This window comes from Cydia amplana, chromosome 19, assembly GCF_948474715.1.
Source record: "Cydia amplana chromosome 19, ilCydAmpl1.1, whole genome shotgun sequence".
Classification (NCBI taxonomy): Eukaryota; Metazoa; Arthropoda; class Insecta; order Lepidoptera; family Tortricidae; genus Cydia; species Cydia amplana.
In genome coordinates, this window is record NC_086087.1 from 10,522,716 (window position 1) to 10,536,017 (window position 13,302).

Consider the following 13,302-nt stretch of genomic DNA (forward strand, 5'->3'; position numbering starts at 1 on the left):
CGTATTAAACTATAAAGCGTAGGTAATAATTTGATTGTGACGTCACATGCTAGTGTTTCATATAAATTGCATAGAAGCAAATCAAGCAAAATCGTTTTGACAGTTCGAAAAAAGAAACTGATTTGACTAGCAGTCAAACACCCTATATAACTTTGACTTATTTCTGTTGTTATACACAAATATTACCTACTTTGAAATTAAATCTAATAAAATCAAACGAACTTGTATAAATAAATAATTTATTACCTACGAAGTCTTATTGCTAGTCTTCTTGTAAACATACTCCTTGAAGTAGAAGTCCAGGAACAGGAACAGTATGAAGATGTTGTGTGGGAGGAACACCAGGGAGACCCATTTGGGGTACTCGCACGATGGCTCGAATAATACGTGCCCGAAGTGGAAGATTAGGAGGGCGAACTGCAGCTGAAATAAGGAAATAATTGCTATCACTACATAGTATATAAAAAAAACCGGCCAAGTGCGAGTCAGACTCGCGCACGGAGGGTTCAAAAAATAGAGCAAAACAAGCAAAAAAGAAAACAAACAAAAAAACGGTCACCCATCCAAGTACTGACCCCGCCCGACGTTGCTTAACTTCGGTCAAAAATCACGTTTGTTGTATGGGAGCCACACTTAAATCTTTATTTTATTGTTTTTAGTATTTGTTGTTATAGCGGCAACAGAAATACATCATCTGTGAAAATTTCAACTGTCTAGCTATCACGGTTCGTGAGATACAGCCTGGTGACAGACGGACGGACGGACGGACAGCGGAGCCTTAGTAATAGGGTCCCGTTTTTACCCTTTGGGTACGGAACCCTAAAAACAGCCCTTTATCGCCCACTGCTGAGCATAGGCCTCTCTTCTAGTACGCCACTTGTCCCGGTCCTGAGCTAATCTCATCCAGAAGCCAGAAGCGACCCGCAATCTTCCGGTTATGATGAGTATAAAACAAAGTTGCTTCCCGCTGTCTGTCCCTACGTATGCTTAGATCTTTAAAACTACGCAACGGATTTTGATTCGGTTTTTTTTAATAGATAGAGTGATTCAAGAGGAAGGTTTATGTATAATTTGTTAACCCGTGCGACGCCGAGGCGGGTCGCTAGTTAGCATATAAAATAAATTATAAACTGATGGTAGGAAGATTACAATCTAACCCGACCTAACCTAAAGTGTCATTCTATGGAACTTGCTAACTATGTAAACAAAAGTCACTAGTAAATTGACATTCAGAGACGATTTCAATATGGCGGTTTGTTTACAAAGTTAGCAAGTTCCATAGAATGACACTACGTGAGATTGCAAACTAACGTCTGCACAATCTTAAAGTGTCAGACAAAATGAGAAGAGAAGCATGAAAGTATTAGTAGTAGGACACTTACAATCTGCAGCTGAGTGATGTACTTTTTCCACCAGCGGCGCACCCACTGCGGCCGCACCACGGAGATCAGGTAATACGTGTACATCACCGTGTGTACCACGGAGTTGATGAAACCTAGCATCACCCCGTGACCACCTGTAAATACGCAAACATAATTATATGAATGTTTCATATGATACGCGCATTTAGACGTAGCTCAGCCAGAAATGAGCCCAGTGTCTCATACCTGGCACATATTTGTTACCGACGAACCCGAGCAGGCACATGCCGAGGTGGTGGTACACGTGCAGGAACGACACTTGTGAGAACTTCTTGCGCAGAATGAAGAACACCTGAGAACCAACAAAAGTATTTATTTTATTTATTTAAACTTTTTTGCACAAAGAAAGAAAGATGTAGGTACAAATGGCGAACTTAATGCCAAAAGGCATTCTCTACCAGTCAACCATTGGGTCAAACAGAGACATAAGACATAAATGTTGGTGCAGGAGAGATTCATAAATTATAACTAGAAATGGAACCGATAAGTCAAATATTATATATAAACATACAAAATTATGATTAAACATGTTTAGGTTGTAGTCTTTGTAAATACCTAATCCCTGTCAAATCACGAACCCCGCCATGCAGTGTTTACCTCGCGCGCAACTTGATTCGCTAGCTAGACTTTTGCTGAAGACGCTGGACAGCACTCGTCGACTCTTAGGGGTTATGACTGATGACATTTTATTATCATCAATATATTTTTCTTCATTTAAATCCAACTTTGATCAAAACCATCTCTTCCAATGGATAATCTGGTTTAACCATAAGGTTAACAGAACTATCAAGCACTTTAAACGCTAAATCATGGGCGCATGTGACTATCCTCAGTTACATGCATGAGGATGTGACGACGAAAGAGTAGCTATGACTTCAGACATTTTCGGCATCCAAAGAGAAACTGAAAACTATAGCCACTAAAGGGACCAGTCCGCCGAACGATATCGGCCTGTCAGTTGTTCGGAACTGTCAACTTTTGCGTTTAACTGACACACTGATATCGTCCGGCGGACTGTTAATCAGTGGGCCCCTTAAAATTTCGCTTAGAGAGATAGAGAGAGCCTAACACACCGTATCCAGTAGATCTATAACTTTGATAACGTAGTACATGTAGACGTGGTGGATGACTATCTTCTCGAGTGGCGACTCGTCTGTTACCATCTTCTGGCACCAGACGCTGTAGTGCCCCGGCAGGTACAGGATGAACAGACACTGTGGACAAGTAGTTAGTTGTAACAAATCTTTTCTTGGAATTGCGTAATTTCTAATAACATTTTTCTCATCTGGGAAGACGCCTCAATCTTTAATTAGGTACTTGTATTACATTAGGTAGATTTTTTAAAAGACTGACTAGAAAGTGTTACAAGTTAAATTACCTATGTGTATATACATACAGATGTCCACAACGACACTGTAGTTAAATCTTCATAAAAAGAGTACGTAAGTAAGTCAATTAATTTTAAAGAGACACCATCTTTAGTTGTACTATAATATTAGTAAGATTTATATACTTACACGTATAGAGATGTACCCGGACAGATAAATCTGTATAATATTATACAGGGTGATAAGTTTCTTAAGCTCGAAGGGCGGCCGATTCTCCATCATGGCGGGGCCCCACTTTCGCACGAACTGGTGGTACAGGTACATGATTATCAGGATGGGGAACGGACTGGATACTAGGAAGAACTTTTTTGTCCGGGGATCTGAAAGAAGCAATACAGATAGAGTCCTACTGCGGCCGGCCTTGGGCACCCCCTCGACCACTGCCTCGTGAAGACACTCGATCAGTTTGTTTTAGCTCAAAAGACAAGGGTACATGTTCACAAAGATCACCCAGCCTCGTCTACGCTAATTTATAATTTTGATTCGAAATACGACAGCTGAAGTTGATTTCGCTGTACGTGTACATTATGCGGTAACTTTAGTTGTGAAAAGTTGACGTTTGAGAATCCATTTATCACAAAATATGTATAGTACCATCTAGTTCGGCTATCAAACTCGGAAGTACGATTTTTCCTTAGGATCTATAGGTACTTTACTACAATCAATACTTTACGCTTTATTTCATTTCCTTTGCACTGACTTGTTGTAAAATTAAACTTATTATTCCAAAAACTAAGTTGTACCAATAATATCTAGTTTTTCCCCTAGCTTGAAAAGTCAGATGGGCCAGATGGCAGGGTTCTTTTAATTCTCAACTAGAAAGTGCTATCAGGAAGCTATCAGTCTTTTAGGCATTGTCATGCATTGTAGACATGAATTTAGGGTAAAATATACAGGGTGCCCATTTGCCCATAAAATAATAAGATCGTGTCTCTTTCCCAAATAAAACTACTTTTTGTCTGCAATTTTTATAGCAAACATTGATCTTGATATTATCTGATGCTTCATATGAACTAAATACTTATATTAGGTAGTACCTAATAGGTACTTTAAATAGGTATATAACAAAGTATTTTCCTCATACAAAGTTATAAGTATTATATTCAAAATATGCAAGAATTCCCTTACCATGCTACTTACATTGAGCATAATGTGTGACCTCCGGACCCGTGACATCAATCGATTATGCAGTGACTTAATATTCATTCTATTCTATAACGGCAACGTAAAAGTACCTGATAATCTGGTTCATTGTCTGAACTCCAACCGATGACATTATTTATTGAAAATTATAAGACCGCATAAGTATTTTCATAAACGTCACCTCGGGCCGTAATGTCCGTAATCGTAAATAAGCATTTATTCGCTACGGTGGCTGAAAAGGATCCTTTTCAACCAAGAGAAAAGCTTTTATTTTTACAAGATTGCGCTTCGTGATTACTTTTAAAAAATATTTTGAAAAAAAAAAGAAACTTCCAAAGGCTAAGGCCCTATAATTAATGGCCGGCCGTCACAAAATATGGCGGTTTTCACTAGTCGCTTCCCTGTCTGTCTGTATGTATGCTTAGATCTTTAAAACTACGCAACGGATCTTGATGCGGTTTTTTTTTTAATAGATAGAGTGATTCAAGAGGAAGGTTTATGTATAATTTGATTACTTTTGTTAACCCGTGCGACGTCGGGGCGGGTCGCTAGTATGAAATAAGAGTGAAAAAATCGTCGCTGTTGTGCTTAATGTCCCTACAGAAGATGAAAGTGCTCAAAACTAAAAGTAACAAGTTTATTCGTAAAATAACTCAATTTCAATTCAATTCAATTTCAATTTCTTTATTCATAACGTAACTCAAACTTGCACTTAATGACTAGAATAGTCTTCACCAACACTATCATAAATACTGAAACTCACCAGCAAGATCCTCGTTGACATAGTGGTAGAACTGCGTGATGTTGTTTATAAGGGTCCCCATTTTGCTGGTCCCTGAAATATCAAGCAAGTTGTTAACAATAGATAAGATTGAGACCACACAGATCGACGCTTAAGGCCTCTACAGACCTTGCAACAAATAACATGCGATATACATTGTTGGTTAAGTAGGTCCAACTATGTAAAAAATGCGATTTTTAGTTAGATGAGTAGATATTCAGTCTGATTACCTAAGTGTTGTTGTCTAATATTTATGCACATGTATTATTTTACATGTAGGTATTGTAGGTAAGCACTAATTTTTTGGCAATTATCACATACGCATGTTTTTATCAGTTCCTGTTTAGCGTCAAACCGCAACTGATTTAAGTTTTGACTACAGCAGAAACCATCATCGTGTGAATTGAGTTTTTTTATGTAATATTCTGGCGTTTTGATACAAACACTTTGATATCAATATTATTTTAGGTACCTACCTGCTCTTTTCGTCACTTATTATAAACTATATATAAAAGTACTAAACCTATGTGAGTATGATGTGAGTAATGTAAATCGTCTAGTAGAGATACTCTCAGACCATATTTTACGTGTGGCTGTATGTTTATGGATATCCATAGGTGTGTAATTGCCTGTTGAATATCTTTCCGCATATTATAAAATAATAATAATAAATGTAAACTTCCTGCAGTCCGTGAGGGCAGCACGTATGCAGTGTCTATGCAAATCGGATCTATTGGATTATGATTTAATCACTTTTAATTATATAAATCCGTCATCACATTTTGACTTATTAATATCAAGAGAGCGATATTATAGGTACCTACCTACAAAGAAATATACCATATGCTTATTTTGAATTAGTACCGTTTTACTTTAGGTATTAATGTAAAAGCTGCATGCTCCGGAAGTTTCGTGCCCTAAATGCGCTAATTTCTGAAAAGCTCTTTAATTATTACCTAACGTTACGATTGTATAAAATACTTTTTTACAAATGTACTGTTTTATGTAGTCAATATAAAAACGTGTTTTTAAAATTAAACTATTTTTATCAAGAATGTAGGCGCTTTTCGCTACATACGGGTTTTCCCATGTAATCGGCTACGCTCGTAGCGCGTAGCTCGCGTCAGACTGCATCTTTATTAAATAACTTATATAATTCTGAATAACACTATTAGTACTTTAGGTAATTTTTTATACGCATGTTCTTACATGAACGCAAGAAATAAATAAGTTATGAGTTGGATTGACCTCTATGTGCCACTAACCGCCGGGTGCACCAAACCGTCTGTATTACTGTTTATTGTTAAAAGAGTTCCGTAGTTCTCTGCAAAGTTAAGTTAATCATCAGCCCATCGATTGTGATTGCAACCGGATCTTAAACCTTTATTCATAAAACTTTACTAGCCTAATTTAGTTAAAGTATATTTTATCCCTTTCTTAGAAATATACGTCAAAATGACAGATTAAGACAAACAATTATTAGCTAATTGAAGTTTGTAGCGTTATGAATAAGGGGGTTAATTTTTAATTTTCTAAGCACTTGCACCATTCCACAAACCCAGGGTTAACCGGTTAAACCTGGAGTTACCATGATTACCAGTACAATTTGACACTGGGTTAGCGGTTTACCCGGTTAACCTCGGGTTAGTGGGATGGTGGCGCTAAAGATGCTCCTTCGACTTTCTGCGTAAAAAATAAGACAAACAAAAAACAATGGATTCATTCAAATCATTGGTAAACAGACACACCAAGAGCATCGACATTTTAATAAAGGTTCAATCACCTTGTAGTGAATTACAATGAAAATTACCGAATGAATTAAAATAATAATGACGTAGGATTATTCGCGTAACCTTTGTACACTCCCTCGTCGCTGAGACACCCTGTATAAAATGTCGTTGGTTCTACATCGACTATGACAACGCTAAAATAAAGGAAAATAAACACTAGGTAAAGGTAATCCAATATTTGCTATTGGCTATTGGACATATATATAATATATGTACATATTGTAAAAAGTTAAAAACGATCTATGAGAATTAGGATGAAATTTTAAAGACGCTACATTTTGCAAATGGACTGTTTTGTTGACAGGGTGTATTGTAACACTGTTACAATAACAAGGGAAATTATACTACAGAGACTGATCCCTCGGTAAAGGGTATTTTGATAGAGTAGGACCAAGATAACTCTGCACAGATTTTGAAATGCCACCACGAGTGGCAAATTCGTATGAATTACTAGCGACCCGCCTCGACTTCGCACGGGTTATTACACAAAACCGTAAGAAATTATACACCTAAACCTTCCTTAAGAATCTCTCTATTGATAGGTGAACACCGCATGAAAATCTGTTCAGTAGTTTTTGAGTTTATTAGTAGTATTAGACATGACCTATTCCAATAGTCAGATAGCATTTTCATTTGAATTTCATACTGTTATTTTATTATAAAATACGTACGAGTACGACCACTAAACTAATCGGAAAAAATGTTTCTTTTGTTAATCAGTGTTAAATATTAATTAAAACTGATGAAAATAATCAATTAATAATGTATAATTAAAGAACCTTGTTATTTGCAGTTTGGGTACCTATATACCTACTAATTTTCGCAAAATTTCTGTCACTGATAGGTATCTTTGTACATTTTACAGTTACTTTTAGCCCGCTTTTTTTGTGCAATGAAGTTTAACCGCTCGAAAGCACTTCTATGTTTCAAAATCCTTTTAACTCCGGCATCGCGTCGGTAACGTCGGTATATTAACGACTTAAATCACTACACCTTATAAAACAAAGTTCCCCGCCGCGTCTGTCTATTTGTATGTTTGCTATAAACTCAAAAACTACTAAACGGATTTTCATGCGGTGTTCACCTACTCGTATCGATAGAGTGATTCTTGAGGAAAGTATGTGTATAATTTGTTAACCCGTCCGAACCCGAAGCGGGTCGCTAGTAAATAAATAAAAGTAACAAATGGTGGGCTCACCAGGGACGTCCTCCTCAAGGCGGATTAGCGGCAAGATTGAACGTTATACGCCGTTTACAACGTACGACATCGTCAATGAACTGTATTAATTACAAGTATATTGTGCATATCTTTACACATCGCAGCGATACATTGTGGACATTATCGTTCCTTTACACCATTTCTGCAATTCGAACGCAAGTGTATTAAAATCGGTCAAAAGCATGTTCAGTGTACCTATGTACCTACCTAGTCACTAAGATGAAGATATTGATGAGAAAGGCTGGTTTTAGTGTCACGCGGACCGTCCGTGCGGATCGCTCCGCACCATCAAATTGTATGAGAAAGCTGTCCACGCGAAGGTCGTCCGCGCGGACCCGTCAGCTTTACTCTAAAACGCTCCCTGAACTTAATACATATTGGTCCGGTGCGGAGCGATCCGCACGGACGGTCCGCGTGACACTAAAACCAGCCAAAGACGGACGTATCCATGACATTTACCACCAGCTTTTCGGTGATGAAAAAATCGTATAGTCGTCGTAAATGAGTGTAGGTACTCTATTTAGCTAGCTATAGCCCAATCCTCATAACTGGCCTGAGTCACAGGTTAAGTATATCCCGCCTGATGCGCTTGAGTCCAGTATGGTCCAGTATTAGGGCGTATTATAAGTAGGCTAAGATTGTTTAGGTACTTATTATTAGATATTTCTTTTTAATTTAGAATTTCGGACAACTGTGAATTGGCCTAATTTCTCACAACGGCCACCTCGATGACACCTGCGGGGACACCTCACTGTGCCATCTCATCGTGAACAAGTAAAAGGCTTCAAAACAATTACCCTTTATTTATTTTACTTACTTACATCTATGATTCAAAACCTTAACTTCGTCTACCTATTTCCTTATTATCTGACAACTGACGCGAAATGTCACATTACTAGATACCAATAATTTCAGCGTAATTGCTATTTATTTTCAAACACTTATTAAATATTAACAAAACAAAACAACTAAGTAGTTCAAGAAAATGTTATTTTATTGTAATCCATTGCTCCATTGGCTACACATCGTTGTTTGACATGAATGGATGTGTGGCCTCGAATGCAGTTCTCTAGATTAGTGAACATTTTGTCTCCCATAACGATTGGAACCAGGACTGCTGTGAACTTATCTTTCAAAATCGTAAGCGGTCCCGACAATGAACCGCCTGACGAAAAACCTCCGCTTATAATCTGCCACGGTTTACTAGGAACGAAAGAAAATTGGAAATACTTAGGGAAAACTATTCACGCGGTGACAAAAAGGGTAGTTGTGCGGATAGACTTGAGGAACCACGGGCTCAGTCCGCAGACCAGGTCGCATAAGTACGAGGAGCAAGCTGAAGATGTTCTGCAACTTATGGACAAGCTGGAGTTGAACAAAGCCAGTCTTATAGGACACAACATGGGTGCCAGGACAGCAATGTCAGTCGCTTTGATGAAGGTACCTACACACATTTAATATTATCCATCGTTTACTTTGAATCCTTTGATCCTTTCAAGGCTGATGCCCTAGGATGGTGTAAAAAAGCAGTTTGGGTCATTTCTTTCCTTCCCAAGGCATCTCTTGCTTAACAGAATGATGCTAAGTTGACTTGAGGCTATTTACAGATATCTTCCAGGTCAAAAAAGTAAAGATGTTCTTGATCACGTCTGTCATCTCATACACGTTAAAATTTCTATCAAAAATAGAGTTTGATGATGGTTAGCTTAGCTTCATTAACTGTCATCCAAAGCTATTTTGTCTTTCAGCCGTCGGCAGTAGCTAGCCTAATCTTGTTAGACATGTCACCCGCAACTACAAGCGCGGAGTTTACCACACTCTTCCCAAACATCATGAAAGCGATGACCGATGTTAAATGGAAGGAAAAACGCAAAGTCCACAGAGCTAGAAAAGATATCAAAGAACAGTTGAAAAGTATCATTACCAATGAAATCATTATGGCGAATGTGTTATCCAATATCAACATTAAACAAGATGGCACTATCGGGTGGACGTGCAATCTAGAAACGCTAATTAGACATTTTAAATACATTTCGTCGTTTCCATTCACTTTAGACAAAAACAAGAAGTACTTCGGACCAGCTTTGTTCATAGGCGGACAGTTATCGGAGTATATTCCGTAAGTATATAAAGTGTTTTTCTTTCATCTAAATCGGGGTTCACATCTGCATAAAGTTTTGTTTCTGATTCGTAATATAATACTTAATACCTGGGAGATAACATATAAAAACTCAAAAATGCAAAGCGCGCTAAGCGCCTAGAAAAACCTAGCTAGATCGATTTTTCGCCCCCGAAAACTATATTTCATCGAAATCGTTAGAGCCGTTTGCGAGATTCCCGAAATATATATGTATTATATACAAGAATTGCTCGTTTAAAGGTATTAGATTAATTAGATATATAATTAATTAGTATTCTACCAAATAAGACCCTATTTTGCATGGTTTAGCATTCCTTTTTTAACGTAGGTACAGGTTTTGTATCTAGGTAACAACAGTAGAGTGAAGTGGCGTACCTACTGTCGATTTGACTCATTAGATCTCTAGGGTAAATGTGCCCATCCAACAATATGGTTGTTCCAGTGCCGACGACCTACCGAGGATCAGAGCGCTCTTCCCCCGAGCCGTGGTGAAGTTCGTCCCCGGCGCCGGTCACTTCGTCCACAAGGACGAACCCAAGGCCGTGCTGGAACTGGCCATTGGCTTCCTCAATCATCACAATAATAACTAAGCTTTGTTGTGGATATTTGTTATAGAGCGTGTTGGATGTGCATTTGTGTTAACGTAATAAACTAGTATTTATGACAAGTCATTTCTCATTTTTATCTGTCGTCCTCCTGCGACACTCAATGCTTGTGCTAACCTAGGCTTTGCTACTTAGCACCCCCGAACTGGAAATTAACATGAAATGGAAAAACCCCTAGGCGCAAAAATCTTCGAGTCTGTTCGGAAAGAAAAGAGTCGTGGAATGTATTGGGCCCCATACATTCCACGACTCTTCTCTTTCCGAACAGTAGAGTCTGTGCGAAAAGAGAAGAGTCAGAAAATGTATGGGCTTCCTTACATTCCACGACTGTTCTCTTTCCGCACAGACTCTACCATAATTATTATACCACTTACCTACTTTACTCTTTGAGGTATACATTACCAATAAAGAGTTTTCTCTAAAAAGGACCGCCTCTGCGTTTAGTTGAGTAGTCATAATAACGTCGTAAACAAAACGCTGAAAATTTATAACAATAATCAAACGTCAAATAAAGTAGAAATACATTGAAAACGATAAATAATGCTTTAAAAATGTGATAAATATTTTCACAAAATCATATGTGTACCTAATTCGTCTATTTGCTGAAATGACATGATCCCAAATCCCTCGTTTGACCGGATATGGCATGAAGGTTTTACAGTTACTGCGGCACTGTTTCCTCGACTTACACACTCCGATTAGGATCCAAACACGGTCAGCTGTTGATTTGGCTTACAATGTGTACGGAAAGAACGAGAGTGGCGGCTCACCGGTGGTCGTCGTGCATGGATTATTAGGCTCCAAGAGGTAATGATAAATAAGCTGAACACAAATGTTTTTGCTTTAGCAGCCAAAAAACACTCATCAGTCTTGGACAAAAGGGAGGCCTTTGATTTACGTACACAACACAACAACCTTTTGAGCGCTACCCTCAGTTTTCCGCAGTAATTTTGTTTGCACATGTAATATTCCTAAATACCTGTTCATGGTGTTATTCTAATAGACGTTCTTGTTTATATTCAAAAGGAACTGGGCGAGCATGAGCCAAAAGATTTCAACAACGTGCCACCGGATGGTCGTAGCTGCCGATGTCCGCAACCACGGAGACAGTCCTCACGACAGTTCACATACCTACCACGAGCTGGCCGCCGATGTGGCCAAGCTAATTGACACCTTGGGTCTGAAGCGAGCTACCGTGATAGGTCATAGCATGGGCGGTAGAACTAGCATGGCTTTAGCGCTTACACAGGTATTCGATTATGTTTGCTTTTTGTACCGCTGGAGTGACGAAGGCCAAAAAGACCTATCCGCCCTCGGAATACCCAACTGGCGTGAAGTGGCGCAGAATAGGGTAGTGGCGCTCTCTTATGTCAGAGGCAGATCCTTTTTGGGTCACTGAGCCAGTGATGTATGTATGTGTGTGCGTGTTGCTTTTTGTATCGCAGGGGAAGTATTTTGCTGTAGTACTTTCTACGAACAAACCTAAAAGTATCTAGTGCGTATAATTATTTCGATGCTCTTGTCCAGTCAATCAAGTTTTTCAGCTCGTTGCTAATTAAATTATTACCTATCTCCCCTGATCGAGCCTAGACGGGAAGTAGGCAAGAACTTAATAGTCCGTTTGGCCTCAAATTTTATTCCTTGTATTACAGCCAAGGAAAGTCCACAGTCTGATCGTAGTCGACATCTCACCTGTCTCCACGGCTGGCGTCCTGAATGAATTCTTTCCAGTTCTAATAGACAACATGAAAGCCATCGATTTCCAAGGAAAGGCATCTGTAACCGACGCCAGAGCTTTTGCTAAAGAGAAATTACTGGCCACTGGCTTGTTCGGGGGAGGCAGTATCCATTTCATTCTAATGAATATCGGTAAGCGAGGCGACAAGATTGGTTGGATGTGCAACTTGGAGGCTCTGAAAAAGCATTTTATGGACATCGCGACTTTTCCGGAAGATTTAAAGAACATGCAGTATGAAGGTCCGGTCCTATTTATAGGTGGTACAAACTCGAACTACTTGCCGTAAGTACCTATGCATTAAGTAACTAATATGTCGTGTGTATATTTAACATGTGTCTGAAATAGATGTTCTTTATTTAGCAACTTGGTGAGATGATAATTATTTGGTTGAATACGGAGTGGTTGAAGAGTTGACTTAATTCTTTTATAATTGTTTCAGGACAGATGATTTAAAAGGAATCCAAAAAATATTTCCGAATGCTGAGCTCAAATATGTACAGGGTGTCGGCCATAACGTTCACGCCGAGGATCCAACAGCCTTCTTTAATTACGTCAATGAGTTCCTTACAAAACATAAGTAAAACCGTTACGTTGTCTACAGAAGAATTTCAATTATTCCTTTTTGGATTTGTACCAATCTTATATAGAAAAAAAATACTTGAAAATATGAAGGTTAGGTACTTCATTAGAGCCGTGTAATATTTATAGGCATTCTTAATATTACGAGCATGATGAAAGCACGACGCAATACTATTATTTATTCTGTGACGACGTTTTAAGAGCGGTTTCGCACTACGTCCGATCCGAATCCGATCCGAAGTCGAACTCGAACCCGTGAAAATATGGTCCGAAGTAGCCGTAGAACTATTTCTATGGTAATTTACGCCCTAGATCCGTCTGATTTCTTTCCGAAATCGGATGACGGAGTGCGTAATTTACCATAGAAATAGTTCTACGGCTACTTTGGACCATATTTTCACGGATTCGGACAGAACGTAGTGCGAAACCGCTCTAAGGGATTGTGCGTTCGATTCGAAGGGTTATTTGTTCTTCCACAGCAAAGAGGTTGACGTGTTA

At 38.7% G+C, this 13,302-nt stretch overlaps 3 protein-coding genes across 4 annotated transcripts in view; 2 read left to right on the forward strand and 1 right to left on the reverse strand.

The window, feature by feature from the left end:
* Positions 1–222: 222 nt before the first annotated feature.
* LOC134656947 (very long chain fatty acid elongase AAEL008004-like) lies at positions 223–7,773 on the reverse strand. The gene is made up of 7 exons (XM_063512506.1): positions 7,722–7,773; positions 4,716–4,787; positions 2,939–3,129; positions 2,495–2,635; positions 1,608–1,713; positions 1,383–1,516; positions 223–423 (listed from the first exon to the last, which is right to left on the reverse strand). Exons 2-7 carry the CDS (start codon positions 4,774–4,776, stop codon positions 247–249), a joined length of 810 nt encoding a protein of 269 aa, XP_063368576.1. The 5' UTR covers positions 4,777–4,787; positions 7,722–7,773; the 3' UTR covers positions 223–246.
* A 933-nt stretch (positions 7,774–8,706) lies between these two features.
* Positions 8,707–13,302, forward strand: part of LOC134656933 (sn-1-specific diacylglycerol lipase ABHD11-like) — a 46,959-nt gene continuing 42,363 nt past the window's right edge. Inside the window, exons 1-3 of one of the 2 annotated variants that reach the window (XR_010097567.1) lie at positions 8,707–9,182; positions 9,491–9,861; positions 10,325–10,536. Coding sequence is in view for 1 of the 2 variants with exons in the window: in XM_063512487.1 (XP_063368557.1) it covers positions 8,784–9,182; positions 9,491–9,861; positions 10,325–10,472 (918 nt within the window). In the remaining variant the exon portion in view is untranslated. Of the gene's footprint in view, positions 9,183–9,490; positions 9,862–10,324; positions 10,550–13,302 lie in introns of those variants that run through there. The other variant, XM_063512487.1, reaches the window with a different exon arrangement.
* LOC134656778 (sn-1-specific diacylglycerol lipase ABHD11-like) lies at positions 10,949–12,831 on the forward strand. The gene is made up of 4 exons (XM_063512302.1): positions 10,949–11,294; positions 11,514–11,736; positions 12,140–12,507; positions 12,665–12,831. Exons 1-4 carry the CDS (start codon positions 11,134–11,136, stop codon positions 12,804–12,806), a joined length of 894 nt encoding a protein of 297 aa, XP_063368372.1. The 5' UTR covers positions 10,949–11,133; the 3' UTR covers positions 12,807–12,831.